The following is a 26,553-nucleotide window of genomic DNA, read 5'->3' on the forward strand; positions in this document are numbered from 1 at the left end:
AGTCACAAAAATTGATATCCAAGAGGTAACTGTCAGCTAAGGGCCAGTAATTTCAGTTCAGAATAATTGTAATACTGCCAACAATAAGGTCGTTTTCACTCATGCAAAGATAAGAGATTTTCCAAAATAATATTGTTTTCCCGATGTCTCTAAATGACCTAAATCTGTTTACAAACTTGGTGAGCAGCAAAAAGGGTTTTAGTGATATTGTCTACTAAAAAAAAAGTATACCAAGTATTTTTGTGATCGTATTGATTATGGCTATTTTTGATTGTAAATTTTATGAAAACTTATTAGAGAGTTTAAATGTATTAATTTTGAAAAAAACACTAAAGTGGCTGAAGAGGAGCGAAATGGTGCGGTAAACGCAGTTTTAGTCACAAAAATTGATATCCAAGAGGTAACTGTCTGCTAAGGGCCAGTAATTTCAGTTCAGAATAATTGTAATACTGCCAACAATAAGGTCGTTTTCACTCATGCAAAGATAAGAGATTTTCCAAAATAATATTGTTTTCCCGATGTCTCTAAATGACATAAATCTGTTTACAAACTTGGTGAGCAACAAAAAGGGTTTTAGTGATATTGTCTACTAAAAAAAAGTATACCAAGTATTTTGTGATCGTATTGATTATGGCTATTTTTTGATTGTAAATTTTATGAAAACTTATTAGAGAGTTTAAATGTATTAATTTTGAAGAAACTGAAGAAAGTGGCTGAAGAGGAGCGAAATGGTGCGGTAAAAGCAGTTTTAGTCACAAAAATTGATATCCAAGAGGTAACTGTCAGCTAAGGGCCAGTAATTTCAGTTCAGAATAATTGTAATACTGCCAACAATAAGGTCGTTTTCACTCATGCAAAGATAAGAGATTTTCCAAAATAATATTGTTTTCCCGATGTCTCTAAATGACCTAAATCTGTTTACAAACTTGGTGAGCAGCAAAAAGGGTTTTAGTGATATTGTCTACTAAAAAAAAAGTATACCAAGTATTTTTGTGATCGTATTGATTATGGCTATTTTTGATTGTAAATTTTATGAAAACTTATTAGAGAGTTTAAATGTATTAATTTTGAAAAAAACACTAAAGTGGCTGAAGAGGAGCGAAATGGTGCGGTAAACGCAGTTTTAGTCACAAAAATTGATATCCAAGAGGTAACTGTCTGCTAAGGGCCAGTAATTTCAGTTCAGAATAATTGTAATACTGCCAACAATAAGGTCGTTTTCACTCATGCAAAGATAAGAGATTTTCCAAAATAATATTGTTTTCCCGATGTCTCTAAATGACCTAAATCTGTTTACAAACTTGGTGAGCAGCAAAAAGGGTTTTAGTGATATTGTCTACTAAAAAAAAGTATACCAAGTATTTTGTGATCGTATTGATTATGGCTATTTTTTGATTGTAAATTTTATGAAAACTTATTAGAGAGTTTAAATGTATTAATTTTGAAAAAAACACTAAAGTGGCTGAAGAGGAGCGAAATGGTGCGGTAAACGCAGTTTTAGTCACAAAAATTGATATCCAAGAGGTAACTGTCTGCTAAGGGCCAGTAATTTCAGTTCAGAATAATTGTAATACTGCCAACAATAAGGTCGTTTTCACTCATGCAAAGATAAGAGATTTTCCAAAATAATATTGTTTTCCCGATGTCTCTAAATGACCTAAATCTGTTTACAAACTTGGTGAGCAGCAAAAAGGGTTTTAGTGATATTGTCTACTAAAAAAAAAGTATACCAAGTATTTTTGTGATCGTATTGATTATGGCTATTTTTGATTGTAAATTTTATGAAAACTTATTAGAGAGTTTAAATGTATTAATTTTGAAAAAAACACTAAAGTGGCTGAAGAGGAGCGAAATGGTGCGGTAAACGCAGTTTTAGTCACAAAAATTGATATCCAAGAGGTAACTGTCTGCTAAGGGCCAGTAATTTCAGTTCAGAATAATTGTAATACTGCCAACAATAAGGTCGTTTTCACTCATGCAAAGATAAGAGATTTTCCAAAATAATATTGTTTTCCCGATGTCTCTAAATGACCTAAATCTGTTTACAAACTTGGTGAGCAGCAAAAAGGGTTTTAGTGATATTGTCTACTAAAAAAAAGTATACCAAGTATTTTGTGATCGTATTGATTATGGCTATTTTTTGATTGTAAATTTTATGAAAACTTATTAGAGAGTTTAAATGTATTAATTTTGAAGAAACTGAAGAAAGTGGCTGAAGAGGAGCGAAATGGTGCGGTAAAAGCAGTTTTAGTCACAAAAATTGATATCCAAGAGGTAACTGTCAGCTAAGGGCCAGTAATTTCAGTTCAGAATAATTGTAATACTGCCAACAATAAGGTCGTTTTCACTCATGCAAAGATAAGAGATTTTCCAAAATAATATTGTTTTCCCGATGTCTCTAAATGACCTAAATCTGTTTACAAACTTGGTGAGCAGCAAAAAGGGTTTTAGTGATATTGTCTACTAAAAAAAAAGTATACCAAGTATTTTTGTGATCGTATTGATTATGGCTATTTTTGATTGTAAATTTTATGAAAACTTATTAGAGAGTTTAAATGTATTAATTTTGAAAAAAACACTAAAGTGGCTGAAGAGGAGCGAAATGGTGCGGTAAACGCAGTTTTAGTCACAAAAATTGATATCCAAGAGGTAACTGTCTGCTAAGGGCCAGTAATTTCAGTTCAGAATAATTGTAATACTGCCAACAATAAGGTCGTTTTCACTCATGCAAAGATAAGAGATTTTCCAAAATAATATTGTTTTCCCGATGTCTCTAAATGACCTAAATCTGTTTACAAACTTGGTGAGCAGCAAAAAGGGTTTTAGTGATATTGTCTACTAAAAAAAAAGTATACCAAGTATTTTTGTGATCGTATTGATTATGGCTATTTTTGATTGTAAATTTTATGAAAACTTATTAGAGAGTTTAAATGTATTAATTTTGAAAAAAACACTAAAGTGGCTGAAGAGGAGCGAAATGGTGCGGTAAACGCAGTTTTAGTCACAAAAATTGATATCCAAGAGGTAACTGTCTGCTAAGGGCCAGTAATTTCAGTTCAGAATAATTGTAATACTGCCAACAATAAGGTCGTTTTCACTCATGCAAAGATAAGAGATTTTCCAAAATAATATTGTTTTCCCGATGTCTCTAAATGACCTAAATCTGTTTACAAACTTGGTGAGCAGCAAAAAGGGTTTTAGTGATATTGTCTACTAAAAAAAAGTATACCAAGTATTTTGTGATCGTATTGATTATGGCTATTTTTTGATTGTAAATTTTATGAAAACTTATTAGAGAGTTTAAATGTATTAATTTTGAAAAAAACACTAAAGTGGCTGAAGAGGAGCGAAATGGTGCGGTAAACGCAGTTTTAGTCACAAAAATTGATATCCAAGAGGTAACTGTCTGCTAAGGGCCAGTAATTTCAGTTCAGAATAATTGTAATACTGCCAACAATAAGGTCGTTTTCACTCATGCAAAGATAAGAGATTTTCCAAAATAATATTGTTTTCCCGATGTCTCTAAATGACCTAAATCTGTTTACAAACTTGGTGAGCAGCAAAAAGGGTTTTAGTGATATTGTCTACTAAAAAAAAAGTATACCAAGTATTTTTGTGATCGTATTGATTATGGCTATTTTTGATTGTAAATTTTATGAAAACTTATTAGAGAGTTTAAATGTATTAATTTTGAAAAAAACACTAAAGTGGCTGAAGAGGAGCGAAATGGTGCGGTAAACGCAGTTTTAGTCACAAAAATTGATATCCAAGAGGTAACTGTCTGCTAAGGGCCAGTAATTTCAGTTCAGAATAATTGTAATACTGCCAACAATAAGGTCGTTTTCACTCATGCAAAGATAAGAGATTTTCCAAAATAATATTGTTTTCCCGATGTCTCTAAATGACCTAAATCTGTTTACAAACTTGGTGAGCAGCAAAAAGGGTTTTAGTGATATTGTCTACTAAAAAAAAGTATACCAAGTATTTTGTGATCGTATTGATTATGGCTATTTTTTGATTGTAAATTTTATGAAAACTTATTAGAGAGTTTAAATGTATTAATTTTGAAGAAACTGAAGAAAGTGGCTGAAGAGGAGCGAAATGGTGCGGTAAAAGCAGTTTTAGTCACAAAAATTGATATCCAAGAGGTAACTGTCAGCTAAGGGCCAGTAATTTCAGTTCAGAATAATTGTAATACTGCCAACAATAAGGTCGTTTTCACTCATGCAAAGATAAGAGATTTTCCAAAATAATATTGTTTTCCCGATGTCTCTAAATGACCTAAATCTGTTTACAAACTTGGTGAGCAGCAAAAAGGGTTTTAGTGATATTGTCTACTAAAAAAAAAGTATACCAAGTATTTTTGTGATCGTATTGATTATGGCTATTTTTGATTGTAAATTTTATGAAAACTTATTAGAGAGTTTAAATGTATTAATTTTGAAAAAAACACTAAAGTGGCTGAAGAGGAGCGAAATGGTGCGGTAAACGCAGTTTTAGTCACAAAAATTGATATCCAAGAGGTAACTGTCTGCTAAGGGCCAGTAATTTCAGTTCAGAATAATTGTAATACTGCCAACAATAAGGTCGTTTTCACTCATGCAAAGATAAGAGATTTTCCAAAATAATATTGTTTTCCCGATGTCTCTAAATGACATAAATCTGTTTACAAACTTGGTGAGCAACAAAAAGGGTTTTAGTGATATTGTCTACTAAAAAAAAGTATACCAAGTATTTTGTGATCGTATTGATTATGGCTATTTTTTGATTGTAAATTTTATGAAAACTTATTAGAGAGTTTAAATGTATTAATTTTGAAGAAACTGAAGAAAGTGGCTGAAGAGGAGCGAAATGGTGCGGTAAAAGCAGTTTTAGTCACAAAAATTGATATCCAAGAGGTAACTGTCAGGTAAGGGCCAGTAATTTCAGTTCAGAATAATTGTAATACTGCCAACAATAAGGTCGTTTTCACTCATGCAAAGATAAGAGATTTTCCAAAATAATATTGTTTTCCCGATGTCTCTAAATGACCTAAATCTGTTTACAAACTTGGTGAGCAGCAAAAAGGGTTTTAGTGATATTGTCTACTAAAAAAAAGTATACCAAGTATTTTGTGATCGTATTGATTATGGCTATTTTTTGATTGTAAATTTTATGAAAACTTATTAGAGAGTTTAAATGTATTAATTTTGAAGAAACTGAAGAAAGTGGCTGAAGAGGAGCGAAATGGTGCGGTAAAAGCAGTTTTAGTCACAAAAATTGATATCCAAGAGGTAACTGTCAGCTAAGGGCCAGTAATTTCAGTTCAGAATAATTGTAATACTGCCAACAATAAGGTCGTTTTCACTCATGCAAAGATAAGAGATTTTCCAAAATAATATTGTTTTCCCGATGTCTCTAAATGACCTAAATCTGTTTACAAACTTGGTGAGCAGCAAAAAGGGTTTTAGTGATATTGTCTACTAAAAAAAAAGTATACCAAGTATTTTTGTGATCGTATTGATTATGGCTATTTTTGATTGTAAATTTTATGAAAACTTATTAGAGAGTTTAAATGTATTAATTTTGAAAAAAACACTAAAGTGGCTGAAGAGGAGCGAAATGGTGCGGTAAAAGCAGTTTTAGTCACAAAAATTGATATCCAAGAGGTAACTGTCTGCTAAGGGCCAGTAATTTCAGTTCAGAATAATTGTAATACTGCCAACAATAGGGTCGTTTTGTCTAAAGTAAAGTCTAAAATGTCTAAAGCTTCGTCACGTTTAAAATTTTGCGTGAATTGTCAGTCAGAAAGTAGAAATCTTTGGCTGCAAATTTGCACTAAAACAACCTTATACCAAAGCAAATCAAAAATATCTTGACCGAAATAACATTTTTTATGAGAAGTCTCCGTTTGGATCATAGAATTCCGTCTAAATTTGAAACCTAATTTATTTACCAAAATTCGCAGAGATGTATCACCAATATGTAGTATTTCTTTAACTTTGACTTCTTAAATCAATTTTCAGCATTTCAAAGTCAATTTACTGCCTTTTAAATCAATTTTCATTACTAAAATCTTTAAATTATTTGGGAAACTACGAAAACTGGTTACAAAGACATTTTTAAGCCTTTCAAGTTAATTTTCAGTGTTTCAAAGTCAATTTATTGGTTTCTAACTCAATTTTTAAAACTAGTCTTTCAATTTGTTTGAAAATTATTTAAACTGGCTATAAAGACATTTTTAAGTCAATTTTCACCGTTTCCAAGACAATTTTTAAGTTGGGTTGAGTTGGTTTTAGGTCTTTGAATGTAATAACTCACTTTTTTTCATAAACGAAGTTTTAAATCAGAATTTTATAAGAGATTATTTCCTTCCTATCAATTTTGACCAATCGCTATCAAGAATTAGTATAACAAATGTAAATTTTAAGTGGAAAAATCACTTGACAACTGTCAACTTAGCTGTCAGCAGTTTTTCCGGAAAAAAAAATCGAAAAAATTTCACATTCCTCACAGCAACATAAAGAATAGTGTTACCCTTTCTAGCTTGAAAGTTATTGTTCTTATTAATTATTGTTCTTATTGTTTTAATTAAAATAAAATGTTTATTTAACTCAGGAAATAATCTTACCAAATATCCCTCGTGCATCTAATTTTTCCTGTGGAACCTTTGTTTTTATGGACTTGTGACACGGTTTTAGTGCGATTTCATCCTTCAATCGGTCCAATAATGCACAATAATAGTCGCTGTTGATTGTTTTTCCCTTTTCCAAATAGTCAATGAACAATATACCGTGTGTATCCCAGAATACAGAGGTCGCTTTGGACGGCTTTCGCCGGGTCCAGTCCACTCAGGTGACTGCCGTTTTGATTCAGGTGTGTAGTGGTGGATCCAGGTTTCGTCCATGGTCACATATCGACGCAAATATCCTTTTTATTACGGTTAAACAGCTCCAAACAGCGCTCTGAATCATCAATTCGTTGTTGTTTTTGGTCAATAGTGCACCCATTTCGAAAGCAGCTTTCGCATACCCAAATGTTCATGCAAAATTGTTAACACACTACCTTCTGATATCTTTGAGGCCTCAGCTATCTCACTCACTTTCAGTTTACGATCAGACAATATCATTTTGTGGATTTTTTTGATGTTTTCTGGAACAAGAGCCGAATTTGGGCGTCCAGACCGTTCAGCGTCATTTGTGTCTGTACGACCGCGTTTAAAATCAGCAAACCACCTACAAATCGTTGTTTTCGATGGAGAAGAGTCCCCGTAACATTTTTCAAGCCATTGTTCTGTTTGGAGGGTGTTTTTTCCCATCAGGAAACAGTGTTTAATCAGCACACGAAAATCACTTTTTTCCATGTTTTAAAAAAACTCAAAAGTTGTTCACCTTAAAAAATTCTCACAAACAAAATATTGGAGGGAATGAGCTCAGGATTTGAAAAAACGTTGCAGACTCAAAATTTCTAAAGAAGTAGTCCAAATTATACTCACCCTTTGTTTTTGCTTTAATTTCCCCAATTAAACCAAAACCAGACAAAAGATCTCGAAGTATCCTGAAATCATCTTCATTTCTAACCGGATCGCAGATTAAAATCGCCGCAGAGAGCCAAGCATACATTTTTCTTAAATACTCTATGTAGCACCTGATATAACTGATCTAAAAATATACAAAATTTAGTGTTTTTTTTGTGAGATTTATAACAAGTTAATAATAATTGCAAGACAAAATACCTTTAGATTTGCTATTGACTCACATAAAGTGGCACATGAATGGTTTATTTTTAAGCACAAAACTCTCATACTCTTCTGATTGCCAAAAAATAAGAATTATATATTTTTATTTGATTTTCCTGCTCAGTTTTGGACAGAAAAGGTCTCTGGGCTTAATTTCTTTCCTGTTTTCTAGTAAATAATTCAAAACAGTTTATGGCATATAACTATAACTGCAATTTCTAAAATCAAAGTTTATATTCTACAATTGAAACTACCTTTTCTGAAATACTAGTAATATGTATTTTTGAAATCCATCTATATCTTGATTCTGCTGCGTGTTCTAGACAGTTTTGGTTCTAATCAGTTTCTCTCTAAAAGTCGTCGTTTTCCATGTCATTCAGGGCGCTTATTCATAATAATCTAAATACTAGTACAATCACCCTAAAACTACTCTTGGAAATTATAAAAATTGTGACTGAATTTGGAGATTGTTTTATAAGCTACACTAAATAATTTTAAGCCATTAAAAAAGCGCTTTATACATGAACTATGTAAGATTTTTACTAGCTTCTTTATACCGTACAGGACTGTATATTTTTATTATTGTAATTATTTTATTTGTACAATAAAAAGTTGAGTTTAAACAGTACGATAATGTTTAGGTTTTATTTATTTTATTTTTTAATTGATTTGAGGCTTTATCAGTGTTGCCAACTTTTAAATGCCATAATTTCCCCAAAAACGTTTTAAAAGTGTTGCCAAATTTCACTAAAATTTTCCAGATTTTCTTCAGTTTTGCTTTAATTCAACTCAGTTCAAGTATCATGTCAGCATTGTTCTTGGATTTTTTTTTTTTTAACCGCATAATTTTTTGACACCGTTTGTTTTGACCCTAAGTAACTCCCTTATTTGACAAGTTACGTCAAAATGTCATGGAGTAGAAACGATAAAGCAGGTTTCAAGCTTTTCAAAAATATCCTTCCTAGGTTGGTTATTTTTACCATTTGACCGCTAGGGAGCGTCAAAGTTTCTACACCCTAAAATCGCATAATTTTTGACACCATTTGTTTTGACCCTAAGTAACTCCCTTATTTGACAAGTTACGTCAAAATGCCATGAAATACAAAAGATAGAGCAGGTTTCAGGCTTTCCAAAAATATCTCAACTAGGTTGATTATTTATAACGTCTGGCCGCTAGGGGGCGTCAAAGTTTTTGTACTGGAGCGGATATATTTGGTGCCTAAATAGAGTTAGGACGCCCTATATATATTCTTACACAATAACGTGAAAACATTTGCTCTATAGACTAGTTATGTAAGATTTTCTTCCTTGATCTATATAGTTAGAATTTTACGGAAAAACACACTATTAATATACAGGGACAACCACAAATTTGGCGCACTGTATTTTGGTTTCCGTTAACTTTTCGTCTAAGGTAAGTTATGTTAAATAGTATTATTCTGATACCAGAAATCCGCGAAATTATTTATACTTATAGGACACCGTCTGTATATCTACCACACTAGTTTATTTATTTGATATATTATTATTCTATAGATTTATCCTAGCAGATAAAACGTTATCCATACAATTGATTGGATATTTAATCCCTTTTTGATAAACGCCCAAATAATAACCTTCAAAACTAACCGATATTATGCAATATCGTAAATTTTACAAGTTACATGAAACTGTTCCACGTATTTTCGAAAAAATGCCGGTATTAATCTAATGCACACATTTCTAGTAGAGTCAAGCTTAAAAGGACTTCACTATTGGCCCATTATGTGATTTCTTCGGATTCTAAGCCTACTTAAAAGCCAAAAAAATGAGTTCGGATGAAGAGTGCTGTCGAGTCAATGTTATCAAGGCTGTGCTCTATGCCTATCAGTTTGTTTTTATGGTAAGTATATAAATTAATTGTAGTAAATTTGACGTTTTACAGACTTTAAAAACTAAAAAGTTTATTAGGTATCTCATTTGTTTTAGACAGTTTTAAGATGTATAGTGTAAAATTATTTCTGACCATACAGGGTCATTCATATTTTATGAGTTTTGACATTTATGGCAGTTGTCACGTGATACTAAAACACCATTTTTTTAGACAGTTACGTGTCAACTTTCAAATTAGGGATCACGAAACTCTAAAATACATTTTGTGTCTAAAGCTGCAAGAAAACTCTTCCAAATTGTGTTTTTGATGTTGCGCAAACTTTGATATGTCTATGACAGCAATCACGTGATACTGACATACTATTTAATCAGACAGTCACGTGGCAACTATCAAAATTGTGGCCGAGAAGCTAAAAACCACGACTTGTCTTGAATACTTCAAAAAACTGTTCCATATTCTGATTTTTGGACCTTCATGCTCAAACTGGGCAAAGTTTGTAAGAATTGATGTTTATGACAGTGTCACGTGATACTGGAGCACTATTTACCTAGACAGTGACCTATTAACTGTCAAATTATGAATCAAGAAGCTATAAACATGTCTTGTGTCGAACATTATAAAAAAAATGTACTAAACTTTGATTTTTACAGCTTCACGTTTTGGCCCAGCAAACTTTGACGTCTATGACAGCAATCACGTGATACTGGTACACTATTTAATGAGACAGTCACGTGACAACTGTCAAAATTATGGCCGAGAAGCTTAAAACCACGATTTGTCTTGAATATTTCAAGAAACTGTTTTAAACTGTGATTTTTGCAACTTTTTGCCCACACTGGACAACGTTTGCCAGTTTTGACGTTGGTGACAACTGTCATATAAAATTCGGATACCATTTACATAGACAGTCACGTGACAACTGTCAAAATTATGGCCGAGAAACTAAAAACCACGATTTGCCTTGAATATTTCAAGAAACTGTTTTAAACTGTGATTTTTGCAACTTTTTGCCCACACTGGACAACGTTTGCCAGTTTTGACGTTGGTGACAACTGTCATATAAAATTCGGATACCATTTACATAGACAGTCACGTGACACCTGTTAAAATTCTGGTCATAGAGTCAAAAATCATGTATTCTGTCGAATACTGTAAGAAAACTGTTTTAAACTGTGATTCTTGCAGCTTTTTGTCCACACTTGCTATATGTCAGGGGATACCATTTACTTAGACACAGTGTCACGTGACAACTGTCAAAATAATACCTAAATACTGTCTGTACTGTCTGTTTAGTTTGAAGGTATTAATATAAAAACAACAAAGTTGAATTTACTTTTTATAACTTAATAACCGTTCATATTCACTTTTCAGTTAACTGGAATTGGTATAATCGGCGTTGGAGTATGGAAATACTTAGAAACCTATCACTACTTCACCGTGGCTGACCTAAACCTATATTCGGCCATTCTTTACTTGTTCATCATTACCGGTTGTCTAGTCATTTGTGCCTTTTTATTCGGATTCTGTGCCATACCAAAGAATAGGACTAAGTTAATATTTGTAGTGAGTAAAAATCTTTCTTAGGGCCGGTACTTTCACTTTAGAGTAATTTTATTCCAGAGATAGTTTCTATAGAAACCGTGAAATCCGAAGCTCCTATATAAGTCAATTCTGTCATTTCTATAGAAATTCTCTTAAGAATAAATATATCCGGAGAAGAAAGTACCGGTCCTTAGTGACATCAAACCTAAATAATCGTGTTTTTTTTATAGTTTATTTTAGTGTTGGTTCTCATATTCCTATTGGAGTCTCTGGTGGCCATTCTAGCTTACGTCTACCAGCAAAGTGTGCACGAGGACGTTCATTTAAAGCTGAACAGTTCTTTTCTAGAGAACTACAACCGAAACTCGAAAACCGACTCTGTGGATTTCATTCAAAGCAATGTAAGATAAATAAGAATGTGAATCGTCCAAATTACAGCAAATATCTCCTTTCTGAGGTCCTTAAGGACAAAATGTCTCTCTAAAGTTTTGGTAAAGAATTAAACTAGTTAGACAATTTAGTGATGACAATTTCATTAAAATTATGCTTATTGGAGGGCGGCAACCCTTCTTACATGGGTGGCAAAAACTTTGAGGCTCCATAACTTGAAGGAGTTTAGCGCTAGTACCACCAGAGGGTCGTACAGAGGGGGAAGGGGGGTCATTCCCCCGTTTCCCCCCTTTTTCAAAAATTTGTGTATCTGGCACAATACAGTTTTGCTAGAGGTCGCCTCTAAGTCCCCCCCGAAGGTCAACTTCCATCCGTGTTTCTGGCAGTTCGGACTTTGACACCGCTTTTCTCACTGACTGTACCAAATTTTGTATTGTTTTTTTAGGTTATTGGATAGGAAATTTAATAAAGATTTCAAAAATGTGCTTAAAACAGTAATTTTCTTACTCTAAGTGGGTTTTACAAGCGATTTTGTCCCTGATATCCTTTAAAACTGAGTTTCTGGCAGTTCAAATTTTGACACTGCTTTTTTTCCTTGACTACCAAGTTTTGTACTGTTGTTTCAGGTTATTGGATAGGAAATTTAATGAGAATTCCAAAAATGTGCTTAAAACAGTCATTTTCTCACTCCAAGTGGGTTTTATAAGCGATTTTGTCCCTGACTGTCCTTTCAAACTGTGTTTCGGGCAATTCAAACTTTGACACCGCTTTTCTCCCTGACTATTCGTAACTTTGAAGTGCTTTTTTAGTTTATTGGATAGAAAATTTAATGAGAATTCCAAAAATGTGCTTAAAACAGTCATTTTCTTACTCTAAGTGGGTTTTACAGGCGATTATGTCCCTAATTTTCAAATTGTACTCAAAAGTTGCAAAAATCCGGGTTTAGAAAAGTTTCCTTGGCGTGTTTGATACCAAACATGTTTCTGAGATTTATGACAGTATATTTTGACCTGTGGTCACGTGACTGCCTAGCCAAATTATCCTCCAAAAACCACGTGATATCTGTTCCTAATGTCCAAATTTGCCTTGAACTTGCAAGACTTACAGTTTGACATAGTTTTCGAAACAAGACGTGTTTCTGAGATTTATTACAGTTATTTTGACAATTGTAATAATATTATGAACAAAATAATAATATTGGATTTGCGTCATTTTTCTCATCTTAAAAAAATATTATGTGTGATAATTTAAACGTGAGATAATAACAGGCTGAAAATGCACTTTTTTTAGAAAAGGGTACTTTTTACAACACAACTTTTTACAAGGGTACACAGTACAACTTAAGCTAAATTGAGGTTCGCATGTGACAAATTAGGTACAAAATAATACAGTCTAAAGCTTTTCTTAGCTGTCCTTAAACTCAACTTAGCCAATGCTGAGGAAACAGAAATTTACTAGTCAAATTGGAATTTACTGGCTAAAATTGGTAAATTTTCCTGTTACACTGAATTTTACCTTGTTGTTTGGTTGTTTGTTTGGCAAACCGGGGGGGCATCTAGTCGACTTTATGAAGCCAACAAGTCTGCTAGGTCTTAGCTCCTTGATTGCCCTGGGCGTCATTATTGACTGTCCCAGGGTGCGTATTCTTGAAACGAAGGAAGGGAATGAATTATCAAGAGAAAGACCTGTAGAATGGGACAGGAACCCGTCATTGTCAGCTCCTTCTGTCACATTCTATCAACACTTCTCTTGAGAATTCCCTGCTTTCAAGAATTAGGCCCCAGAGGAATGTTGTCCGCGAACGAGTGAAGGCTGGACACCACATTATGTGTCCTGTCGAGTCTTCCTCTTCCAAACATCCTCGACAAGTAGGATTCTCGGTTATACCCATCACTCTCTGCTTAGTTCCAGCAGGTATTTCGTATTTTTGGCTGAGGGGCCACTGGATGAGTTCTTTAGCCTACCTCATACCTATGGCGGAGTCCCAGCGTTCTTGAAACAGCTGCTGGGCTAAAGATTTTAGCGACTGAATCACCCTGCTATTGGCGATTCCCTCAATGGGCTCTGGACCAACAGACACTTTCTGAGCCCAGTTTTGCCAGTCGATCCGCCTCTTCATTTTCACACACAAAACGTATGTCGTTCTGTTTTGCACTCCAGAACCAATTTGCTGGATCCCTCCGTGTTACTTTACCTTACTAGTCAAATTTACTAATATCTACTATTATTTACTTTTAAAAAACTTAATTTTTTCTTGTAGTTGCATTGTTGCGGAGCTGAAACCTTCTCCGACTGGCAGTACAGCGTGTGGATAAAAAGTTCCCCGGGAATCCTGAACAAAGTACCCGACACCTGTTGCAAAACACCTTCGTTCCTATGCGGTAAACGGGATCATCCTTCGAACATTTACTACGTCGTAAGTACTCTTACAACAAAAACCCCAAATTACTCCTCGATCAATTGTAACAGGGATGCGAAGAGAAAATCTCCCGGATTCTGAAAATCAGCCTCTGGATAATGTGCGCCGTGTCTTTGGGAGTGAGCGTTCTACAAGTGATTGGCGTAGTTTTCAGCATCAAACTTTTCCTGAAACTGGAAGCCGACGATCGGGATTATACGCCCAACTCAAATGGAAATGAACTACTTGTACCGCCTTAAAAACTTTGCCATTTAGTACTAAATAGTTGGCTTTAATGTGAAATTTTAGTGATACTGGTAGATCAGTTTTGCGATTTAACTTCATTCTTTTCCAGTTGCAACAGATATTTGATTCTACTTATTCCGTCTGTAGTTATAAACAAGTTAATCATCAAACTAACGCAGTACTTATTGTGCAATTTGTCCCTGACATAATACAGGTATGGTAAAAGAAAAACCGTGTAACTGACTGAGAAACATGGACAAAGACACATACTTTGACAGGTCTTAGCTATGTTTGACGTAAATTTGACAGCTGTCAAAATTTTGTAGCCAAAATGAGAACTTTTTCAATATTTCCTGGTCCACTGATGGTTAAATGGTTTTCTTGTTGACGTACAGCTCATTTGAGGTCACGTGGTAGCTAAGAGGAATGACATATCAACGTGAAATTTTCACCACATACTCAGACAGGTACTGGCTACGTTTGACGTAAATTTGACACCTGTCAAAGTTTTGCAGTCACAATGACAAACTTTTGATTTTATTCTTGTTCACTGATGGTTAAATTGTATCTGTATCCTAGTATTAGGAACGTTCCAATTATTACAAAATAAAATTATTTGCAAATAATTTAGTCGACGAATCCAGAAACATTTGACAACGTCGCACCAAAAGTTTCGACTTAGTTTTTCTGTTTTTGTCTCTTGCATGCAATTATCAATGTTTCTCTGTCCGTTACACGGATTTTTTATAGTCGGTATATGTTAGAAAACTTTAAAGCTTTAATAGTTTATTGTAGATTGTTAGGTGAGACATTGTCATTGTTGTAATTCATGTTTGTTAATGTAATATAAACATAATAAATTGTTTGTAATTTGATTATTTCCTCAAAACAGAAGAAATCCTACTTTGATTGATTAAAACGCAAAGAGAACTTTATCCATTCAAAAACAATTTCCCACATCAATTACTAAACATTTGCAATAACATTCAGAACTGCAGAATAGTAATACGACTGTATCTCTTATCAGAGTACACTTGTTTGGAATTTAATAGAACCCACAGAAAACACTAGTCGCAAAGATAAAGGTAAATAAAGATAATGCTCTCATTAATGGTTTCAAGATAAGATATCTCAGTGCAAACTGTGTGTGCTAATAAAATTAGTTTGCAGGTTGTTAATAATAAATTCACCTGTATATTTGAATAAACAGTCACGTTTACAGAATATACAGAATGTTTCATACAACATATTTTTCTTTCCTGTAGTTGTATTATAATAATTGACGTAAATTTACTAATTTTACGAGTAAATTCCAATTTGACCAGTAAATTTATGGGTATAATGTCCGTTTCCTCCACATTGGCTAAGTTGAGTTCAAGGACAGCTAAGTTTAGTTTAGACTGTGTTATTTTGTACCTAATTTGTTACATTCAAACTTTAATTTACTTTAAGCTGTAATAAATCTAGTGATGGCTCAATTACCAGTAAAGTAAATATTTTACTTTACCAGGAAAATTTTACCGGTAAATTAACAGTAAATTCCTGGTAAATTACAAATACTGTGTTTCTGGCAGTTCAAATTTTGACCCCACTTTTCTCACTGACTATACTAAACTTTGTAGTGTTTTTTTCGGTTATTGGGTAGTCAATTTAATGAGAATTTCAAAAATATGCTTATTGATGCTAAGGTGACCAAAAACAGTCAATCGCCATACTTTTCATGCACATCCTGTATACTGGAAGCAAAAACGGTCCTGCAAACTTACGGCGCTGAGTTAAGGAGTTGATTGGGAACATTTTTGGTCTCTTGCAAATTTTTCGTAACTCTCACACTTTTCGAGTTATTTAGCAAAAACTGGTTTGATGTAATCAATTTTCAATTCAGTTGAAATTGTGGTTTGAAATTTGAACACCCTGTAACTCAGTTATTTTTGTGAGTTCAGGGTGGTTCAACCACTCAAAAGAACCCTTTTGAGCCCCTTTTTCCAGATATGTAGACTAAAAAATTGTATATTTAAAATTGCGTACAGGGTGGTGCATTTTCTAGAAATGTTCAAATAAATATTGGAAAGTATCAGAAATTGATGCCTGAGTAGAAAAAATTAATAAAAAGTGTAAATTGACTAAAAACATTTAAAAAATGTTGGAAACTGATTAAAATTTTATAAAATATTAAATATTATCTAAAAATATTTACATAAGATTGTAAAGTGTTTGAAATCATTTAAACATGTTGAAATCTGTCTAGAAATGTTCTCAAACTTTAAAAATGCTGCCAAATGTCAAAATAATGTTGGAAAAGGGTCTGAAAGTGTTCAAACATTAGAGCAATAACTAAAAATGTTTAAAAATGTTTTTCTTGTCTTCAAAAATGTTTAAATAAGTTGGAAATTGACTAGAAAAGTTAAACATTGTTGGGGATTATCTAAAAATGATAAAAAACATTAAAATAGATTCTTGCAGTCACGTCACCATATTTGAGATAAAAATGTTGTTCTGAAGGTCACGTGATTCTATTCTAACTATCAAATTCACTTAAAAGTCACGTGACTATTTCTATTTTAGTATTTTAATTTACTGTTTTCATTTTTTTTTTCAACAACCCATTATCTCATAAACTGTAGTAGTTATATAGATTTTTCAATGATACTATTATTTCTGGGACACCCTGTAAGTGAGTCATAGCGGTCTATGACCTTTATTGATTCATTAACAATATGCTAGCTGCATCGGTAATATTAATTGATTTCAGTCTAGCACTTATATTCGTTTGGCAGCCTCGATCTAATCCAACTCACCCACACCTGATGGGTCACTCTAGCGGCCAATCAGCGAACTATCTCACCTGTTTTACCTGTGCACAGGTGTGTAGAGGGGGGGATTTAAAGGTGACGTCACGTCAGACCAAAACTACAACCGCGCCTGGCCTTTTGGTTCAATTCTCAAACCAAAAACCAATTATTTGGTCCTTCACGAGCCGTGTGTGTATTAATTTAGCCCTAAACCGTAATTTTATAGAAAAATTTTCGAAAAAGACGCAAATTTTCTGTGATAATCAATTAAGATTAATTAAGGTAGATAAAAGCCGCTTACACGTAGAACCACTATAGAACCCAGTCAGTTCCTTATGAAATAGCGAGGTGGGAGCATTCATCGAGGATTGCAATCTAAAACAATGCAATCGGTTTAAGTGTGAAAATTCTGAGTGAATTATTCGGTTTATACCATACAGAGTGAATAAACATTATGTAATTTTGCGACAGTGAATCCAAATAAGTGAAAATTAACTCTTTTAGTGAGGTACTTAGTTAAATGTGAGTCACTATAACCGACTTTTTTGTTAAATCCCCACCAAAAAATGCATCAACAATAAAACACACAAAAACTATATACAATCTTATCATATATGAGTCATAGTATATATTATTTTTCTCATATTGTTACAGTGAAAATCCTCCTGTGATAGATAGTGCCTTGTGACCTCAACAAAATGCTCTATTTTCGGACGTTTTTCTCTTTGTGCGTGTTTCTGCTACCGTTATCGGTGAAAACTCAGGACGATAGTGATAATAGTGGTCCCACAGAACACCCTGGTGGTAGCATAGTAGATCGGGAGGTGTTCCACAAAAGTGGTAGTCCCTACTGGCTTCGGAACGATCTTTTGGTGGAACGGAACGCTGAACTAATCATCGAACCGGGAGTTACTGTAAAATTTGATCCTCAACTTGGTCTTACTGTGAGAGGAATACTCAATGCACAGGTAAACATTTTTTTTGATATAATTTGTACGTCACAACTGTCAAAAATCCCCTTCCATAAAGCTATAAAGTCAATTTGAGTCTTTGTGACGCTATATGAGTAATTAAGGCTTCCACTATTCTACTGAAACAAATTTTGAAAGTTGTAACCTAGATGACAGTGATCACGTGATATTAAAGCACTTTTTTAATCTGGGGGTCACATCCAAACTGGTAAAAAGGCCTCCCATAGAGCTGTAAAGTAAATTTCTTCCTTAAGAGTTATAGAAAAATTTAAACGTTTACGTTGACAGCTTTACGTTCTGAATGAGACAGTTACTTTGAAAGTTGTGAGGTAAGTGACAGCTCTCACGTGACCCCAAGACATTTTTTGTTATAATGTATACCTCACAACTGTCAAAAACTCTTTCCATAAAGCAATACAATTAATTATTCTTTTGCCTTGCAGGAGTAATTAAATCCTTCATTGTTATAGCCATACCTCCTAAACGAGTTGACAATTTGACAGTTGTCATGGGGTATAAGACACTTTTTAATCCGTTGATTACCTCTTAACAGTCAAAAATTTCCTCCCATGAAGCTATAAAGTCCATTTGTGTCTTTAACACTTTTTCAGTAATTAATACCTTCAATCTTCTACCGAAGCACATTTTGAAAGTTGTAACGTAACTGACAGTGATCACGTGATCTTAAAGCATTTTTTTAATCTAATTGTTACGTCAGAACAGTCAAAAACCCTCCCATAGAGATGTAAAGTAAGTTTCTTTCTTACTGAAAGTTAAAAAAATTTAAACTTTTACGTTGACAGCTCTACGTTCTGAATGACACTAGCTTTGACAGTTTTGACGTAACTGACAGTGATCACGTGATCTTAAAGCACTTTTTTAATCTAATTGTTACGTCAGAACAGTCAAAAACCCTCCCATAGAGATGTAAAGTAAGGTTCTTTCTGATTAAAAGTTAAACAAATTTAAACTTTTACGTTGACAGCTCTACGTTCTGAATGAGGCTAGCTTTGACAGTTTTGACGTAACTGACAGTTTTTACGTGACCCCAAAGCACTTTTTGATATAATTCATACGTCACAACTGTCAAAAATTCCTTCTATAAAGCTATAAAATTTATTTTTCCTTTTGCATTGCAGGAGTAATTAAATCCATTATTTCTATAGCACTACGTCCTAAAATAGTTTAATTTTGACAGTTGTCATGTGATACTAAGATACTATTGAATTCGATGATTACGTCACAATTGTCGAAAATGAAGCCCATGAAGCTATAAAGTCAATTTAAGTCTTTGACAGTTTTTGAGTAATTAAAATCTTCACTCTTCTACCGAAACAAATTTTGAAAGTTGGAACCTGGATGACAGTGGTCACGTGATCTTAAAGCACTTTTTTTAATCTGAGGGTTACGTCAAAACTGTCAAAAATCCCTACCATAGAGCTGTAAAGTAAATTTCTTTCTTAAGAGTTAAAAAAAATTAAATTTTTACTTTGACACCTTTACGTTCTGAATGAGACATACTTTGACAGATGTAAAGTGACTGACAGCTTTCACCGTGACACCAACAACTTTTTGCTTAGAAACTGGTTCCATGAAGCTATAAAACTCATTTTTGGTTTAGCCTTTTAGAAGTAATTGAACATTTCATTTGTTACAAAAAAATTAAGAAACTTTACACTTTTTCATTTGCAGCTTACTGTAAAGATTTAAATTATTTCATTTCTTCTAGATTTCATAAAAAACTTTGGTTACAGCACAAACAACAAATATCATTATGGTTCAAATTTACTTCAAATAAGCCACTTTTTAATGGGTTTTGACATAAAAACTGAGAATGGTTTGAAGCAAAAATGGACCAAATTGACATTCGATTTGTTACTACAACAAATTAAAAAACTAGGCATATTTTCACGTTTTTTTGTTCATCATCATTATCAACTAGGTAATTAGAATTAGGTCCCCCTAAAAATGATTCATTATCAGTTTTGTGAACTGGGCTAAGTAAACATCTCCGTATTTTATCAATAACATATTGCAACGACATCAACAAAGTGTAGTAAATGGCCTGATTTACTACCTTAGGACAGGTGAATTTTTGGGTCTTTTGTACAGGTGATAATCCCTCCTGTCCTTGACTTTTAACCAACAAAGGCCCTTTCGAAAAGCCACAGGTATACCTGGCTTTGTTCCGTTTATTTGAAACTAATCTACACAGTGGGCCAAGATTATGATGATCTTTTCACAGGGTTTTCTCCCTGACTGTACCAAATTTTGTAGTGTTTTTTCATGTTATTAGGTAGGAAACTTAATGAAGATTCCAAAAATGTACTTAAAACAGCCATTATTTTACTTTAAGGGGTTATACAGACCTTTTTGTCCCTGATTGTTCTTTCAAACTATGTTTCTGGTAGTTCAAACTTGAACTTGAGTTAGAAAACTAAGTTCAAACTTGAACTTAGTTGAAACTTGACACTGCTTTTCTCCCTGATCAAAAATGTTCGTAAAGAACTGCTTTACAGAGGTTGCATGAAAAGTGTAGTGTTTCAGACTTATGACTTTTCAAATGACAGCCATTACAGAAAAATGGTATCATTCAAGCAATTTTCAATTAAGCCATACATTTAGTGGTCAAATTAGTAAATTTTTCTGTCACACTCTATTTTACTTTTCCATTTTTACTTACTTACTTACTTTTACTTTTACTAAATTTACGCCCATCACCCATCCCAAAAAAATGAGTATTTGTATAACAAATAAATCATGCTTGTGGCTACTTGCACAAAAAAAAAATGGAAAACCTCTTCGGAAAAGTTGAAAAGTAGGTTTGTGATGGAAATATGGAGAACAATGGTTACAGTTGTGGGAAAAACTGTATCCACTGAAGCGTTGCTACAATAGCATTGTTTTGTATAAGCAAATTAATTAGTTGGGTTAGGGGGCTGTCAGTGCAGTTATTATTCATTAATAATAGAACTTTCATTTTTTAACTTGGAATTCTTGAACGGAATTGCTTTATTTGTTGTTCATCTGAACTGGACTTATTAAAGCATGACACTAATACAGTATTTAAATAAGTTTCATGTTTTCATGCTAATTTTGGGATATTTTGCAAATTTTAAGTAAACAGATTTTTACTTTACTTTTTTTGATCTTTTTCTTCTATCTTTTGACTATTACTTTAATTACTTCTCTGTATATTCTAAAGTATGGAAAAATTACGTGAGAAATAGAGCAACAAGCGGTAACACGCGACACCCTGTATAAAATGTAGGCCAAACCACGGTTACACAGAGTGTTTGAATAAACCAATCTAGATTTACTGGTTGTTTTGGTTGGTTGTTTTGATTTCTTCGAGTTTCTGGGAAGGAACCACATTGCATGAACTCTTTACAGCTTCATAGAGCCAAATTTGGCAATTTTGACGTTAAAAAACACTTTTATACTTTTCTTACCTCACGTGACAGCTGTCATAACTGTGAAAAGTCACTCACCAGTTCCCTGACGCTAAAAAATTAGAAATAGTTGCTAATTTGAATAATTACACTGGAAGTTGTGTTTAAAGCTCCATGGAGTATAATTTGAGAATTCTGACATTAAGGAACACTTTTGTACCTTTGTTACGTTACGTGACAGCTGTCATTAACTGTCGAAACCCCTTCACCAGTGACATGTCACTACAAAATTAGAAATAGTTGCTAATTTGATGAATTACACTGGAAGTTGTGTTTAAAGCTCCGTGGAGCCAAATTTGACAGTTCTGACATTAAGGAACACTTTTATACTTACGTCATCACTTAACGTCACAATTGTCAAATTTTACTCCACACAACCATAAAGGGTTAATTATCCAAGCGGTAGAACTATTTTAAATTGGTAATTTTGCGTCACATCTGCGTGATTTTTGACAGCTATCAGGTGACTGGAATAATATTCCAATTAGCGGTGAATGAGTTTTGACAGTTGATAGCTGTCAGGTGACGTAAGAAACATATCGAAGCGTCACTTTGCCTTACAAATGTGTTGTAAGGGTGTGTATTGTGTGCAAATACAAGAAACGACTGTTTTGCACTTGATAGTTTCGCGTCACTGCTGAATGAGATTTAATAGTGCCATCTGGTTATAAGCCACGCTGTAAAGTGTCATAACTGTCAAATTTAACGTCTCAACCTGTCTTTTAACGCCACAACTGTCAAATTTAAATCCACGTAGTTGCGAATAACAATTTTCGGCGTGATTCCTCAAAGAGAGAGTATTTGACATTTTGCAGTTTTACGACATTGTTTAATGAGCTTTTTCAGCTGTCAGGTGACTATAAGAATGTCATTAAACGTCATAGCTAGTTCAGTCCAGCTACACGAATTTGTATTTTCAAATATTCTTTATGTAGATTCTCTGTTTTCTTTACTGTTGTGGCATCTACACTATTAAGTTTCGTACAATTGTAGTTTTCCAAATGGACCGCAATCTAAATCTAACCTCAAATTTCGAAAATCGATATTGTTTATGCGAGTGGTTTGAAATTTTATACTTGACTACACAAGGTGGTTTAAAAAATCGTAGCAATCTATATTATTTTTAAATGGTAGATTTCCTAATTGATATGTACCAGAAGTAATAAAGTATTTAGTCGTGAAACCTGACAAATTTTTTTTTTATTAAAAAGAAATTCTATTCCAATTATAGCTCTAATTATCCGATAAAACTGTAAATACTTTACTGTGCGGTTGTAAGCCAATTATTAATTTGTTTTATCTGAAAAAATGCTTCTAAAATGTTACACTCAATTTAGTTCGTTTTGGAAACTCTTCGCTTTCTTGAAATTTTGATTTCGCATAAAATCAATTTTAATGTTGAGCCCAGCATACTGCAATGATTAAGGAGTGGTTCACCCTGTATCTAAGGCGTATCGCTCCACTGACTAGAACAGAACAAAAGAAACTATAACCAAGTTAAACCGTTTGACGAAAGCATGTCTATTAACTGTAAAACGCCAGTAAAAAAGAGAGAAACCTCTTCCTTTGCTTCTAATTGATTTTTTTTTAACAAATGTCTTTAAAAATTATTATTTTTTCTTTAAAAAATACAGGGTGTTTTATGATTTATACATAGAAAACAAGTGTTAGAAGCTAGATAAAAATGGTGACAAACTTTGTAAGTGACATGTGTTAGACAGTTTAGAGTCTAATAAAAATAAGTAATATCCAATAGTACTTCAGAATAGAGGGTGTTCTATTTTATAATATTAAAAAAAATTTTAAATTTATTTTTCAGAAAAATCAGTGACATAATTAACAACAACAAAATAACATATTTTTGAGTTAGGTACTCCTCTGTAAACATGATAAACTACTCTTTTAGTGATTATTAGCTTAGTCACTTTCCATTTTTATCGTTATTGGCCTTCGAAGAGAAAACCAGTTATAAAATCGTTAAGAGAGTAATTTGCAAAAATGCACTACCCAAGTTATCAAAAATGGTCAAGTTATGGGTATACAGGGTTAGCCACCCAAATCTTTAATAAAGGTGTCCCATTTAAAATAAGGTCTTTTAAGCACAATAATGTACGTTACGACTATTGTAACCACCCGTATATTGTTAAACCCATCATTTCTTCGGTACATTTAGAAAGTTAATTGTCGTAATTACCTAACCTGAGAAAAGTAATTAAGTTAATTACTAATAGGAAATTGCAGCTTAATGACTTCATTATTGATGTTTCCGCCACTGAAGATTCTGATGAAAGGGATGTAAAGAACGTTTCCACAGGCTTGATGACAAAAATCTTCAGCATTAATACTGAATGATTGGAATTTCTGGTTAGTTAGTATGCAAGTGGAAGCCGGTTGTAATACACAGGAAATTGAATTGTTAACCTCTGGGCTGACAGAATTCTACGAATGTCAGGTTCAAATTACGAAACGAAAATGACGCTGTACCATAAATGCGAGTAAAAATTGATTAACCTGTATGAATCATTTGATAATTTATTATTACAGCAACCTAGATGACGTATGTGTTTTATCAGTGTGTGTAATAAGTAACTGTTTCGCTACTTTATTTCCTTTGAAATGATTATAATGATTATTCAACCTGTTACATTAAAATTTGAAATAATGTACTGTTTTTTTAAGGAAATCACTTTTAATAATGATGGGCGTAAATTAAAGGTAAAATACAGTGTGACAGAAAAATTTACCAACTTTACCAGTCAACTTATGGGTCTAATTGAAATTTGCTTGAAGGATATCATTTTCTTGTTATGGCTGTCATTAATAATTGGGAAAGTAATAAATCTGAATCACTACAATTTTTATGCACCCCCTGTATAGTAGCGGCACTGACTTTTTTTTGGGAATTCAGGGTGGTATAACCGCTTAAAAACCGATCCACACGTTTAATTTTTGAGAGTGTTGAGAATGATGTTCTCTCATCCAGGAAGTATTTTCTCCTGACCAGTAGCTGCAATTGTGCCCATGCACAAATCCATTCAGGCAAAATAAAGCTTCATCCGAAAATACAATGTTATGTGTTAACGTCGAATTTTATCTCCTTCCCGAAAAAGAACAATGCAACAAAATGTGAGGACCACAGACTAATCAGCCTCATGGGTCACACACTAAAGATATGTCTTAAGATTATCCACTACAAAATATCAATAAAGTGCGAAAGAAACATCGGATCCACACAATTTGGGTTCAGACGAGGTTTAGGCACGAGAGAAGGATTAGTTGCGACTCAAGTACTGATTCAGAACTGCAACGATCAGAGAAAGGACATAATGCTGTGTTTCATGATGAAAAGGCGTTCGACAGAGTCCAACATCATAAACTGATCCAAATCCAAATGGATTGGACAAAAAGACATCCACTGCATTCAAATATACTGGAACCAAATGGCTGAAGTCAGAGTTGGTAACGATCTCACAGAAGCAAGACCAATTTGTAGAGGGGTCAGACAAGGGTGTGTTCTCTCCCCTCTTCTCTTCAATTTATATTCTCAAGCCATCTTTCAAGAAGCCCTAGAAGAACGCAACGTGAGCGTTAAGGTAAATGGTGTATGGGTCAACAATATTCGTTATGCGGACGACACAATTCTAATTGCAGATAACATGGAGAGGAGGATTTGCGGAATATGAACATGGGCCTAAATGTCAACACAAAGAAGACTAAATTCATGATAATTACTCGAAAGCCAGAAGAATTTCAAAACTTAAGCCTAACATATGAGAATCAACCAATAGAGCGAGTAAATAAAGTTCAATATCTAGGAACGTGGCTGTGTGAAAACTGGGAATCAGACACAAAAATCAGATGCCGGATTGAAAATGCCCGCAGTGCGTTCATGAAATTCAAAAAAGTGCTCATCAATACTGATTTCAATCTTGGATTGAGAATTAGATTTGTCAAATGCTATGTCTGGACAGTGTTGTTTTATGGCATGGAGGGATGGACACTGAAGGTGAGCACTATGAACAAGCTGGAACCATTCGAGATGTGGGTCTATAGGCGTGTACTGAGGATTCTATGGACTGCAAGAAGAACCAACGATGAGGCCTTGAGAATAATCAATAAAGACTACGAACTGTTAGACACCGAAAAAATTGATAATTGAGGGAAAGAGAGGAATCGACGGGGAAAAGATCTCATGGCTCCGCAATGTTAGGCAGTGGACAGGACTGAGGACAATGTAAGAACTAATGCATACCATACGTAATAAGGAAGAGTGGACAAATGTGATCGCAAACATCCATTAATGGATACGTAGCAGAAGAAGAAGATGTGTAAAATTTGGAAGTCGATTGTGCATGATGTCCATAACTTGTTGACAAAACTGTATTCCTCAGAGAGTTCTTGTACCAGTTTTAATTTGTACGGATGTATTTTATTGATTTTTAAAATTTTATGGACAGATGTAATGCTGTTGTTTTCTGGGGCCAACCGACTAACGGATGTTTGTGGGCTATCCTGAACAGACAATAAAATATTCAAAGATTTTTCTTCTGTGGTGGCGGTTCTCGGTTTTAAATTTTTCGGCAAATTTTTAATAATTCCTGAGGTCTCACATTTCTGAACAAAGTGGTATACGGTAGATAGGGATATCGGTTCTCGATTGGGGAATGTATTGTTAAACATGTCTCGTTGGAGACATGAACGTCTTCTGTCACCATATCCGACCATCGTGAGTAATGTTCTTTCGTTAAGTTGAACCGTTTTCTATTCAATTTGCAATGCGACTTGACACCTCATAAATGATGGATACGAAATGTTAACCTATTTTGATTATTTTGAAAAATCGATCTTGAAAATCGATTGATCTTCTATATTTGTAGCATTCACCTTGCGGAAAAAAGGTAGACCGTTTCAAAACATTTAGAACACCCTGTATTATTAGAATTTATACCTGTAACATATTGATAATCATTTAATATAGTAATAAAAATAAACATAAAGTTTTGGTTTTTCTAAAAATGGCTTGATTCAGGCCCACTGGAAGAACCATTTTGCATTTTTTAATTTATACGCACTTTTCTCAGGTAGAAAAAACTTTCTGAGCCTTTTTGTCGTTGATCAAATAACAAATTTCCTTGACATACGAGTTTGAACAATCTTTACGTCATGGGACAC

At 33.6% G+C, this 26,553-nt stretch overlaps 2 protein-coding genes across 3 annotated transcripts in view; both read left to right on the forward strand.

The window, feature by feature from the left end:
- The window catches only part of LOC145735892 (CD151 antigen-like), a 33,103-nt gene extending 18,072 nt beyond the window's left edge, over positions 1 to 15,031 (forward strand). The window contains exons 2-6 of one of the 2 annotated variants that reach the window (XM_081990037.1): positions 9,444 to 9,599; positions 10,962 to 11,153; positions 11,363 to 11,533; positions 13,783 to 13,938; positions 13,992 to 15,031. In XM_081990037.1, coding sequence (XP_081846163.1) covers positions 9,525 to 9,599; positions 10,962 to 11,153; positions 11,363 to 11,533; positions 13,783 to 13,938; positions 13,992 to 14,180 — 783 coding nt within the window. In that variant the 5' untranslated portion in view covers positions 9,444 to 9,524 and the 3' untranslated portion in view covers positions 14,181 to 15,031. The remainder of the gene's footprint in view (positions 1 to 9,443; positions 9,600 to 10,961; positions 11,154 to 11,362; positions 11,534 to 13,782; positions 13,939 to 13,991) is intronic. The other variant, XM_081990039.1, reaches the window with a different exon arrangement.
- A 1,978-nt stretch (positions 15,032 to 17,009) lies between these two features.
- The window catches only part of bark (C-type lectin domain-containing protein bark beetle), a 42,626-nt gene continuing 33,082 nt past the window's right edge, over positions 17,010 to 26,553 (forward strand). Inside the window, 1 exon segment of the mRNA XM_081988870.1 lies at positions 17,010 to 17,926. Coding sequence (XP_081844996.1) covers positions 17,657 to 17,926 — 270 coding nt within the window. The 5' untranslated portion in view covers positions 17,010 to 17,656.

Source organism: Ips typographus, linkage group LG11 (genome assembly GCF_016097725.1).
Source record: "Ips typographus isolate SLU linkage group LG11, UJ_Ityp_2.0, whole genome shotgun sequence".
NCBI classification, from domain to species: Eukaryota; Metazoa; Arthropoda; class Insecta; order Coleoptera; family Curculionidae; genus Ips; species Ips typographus.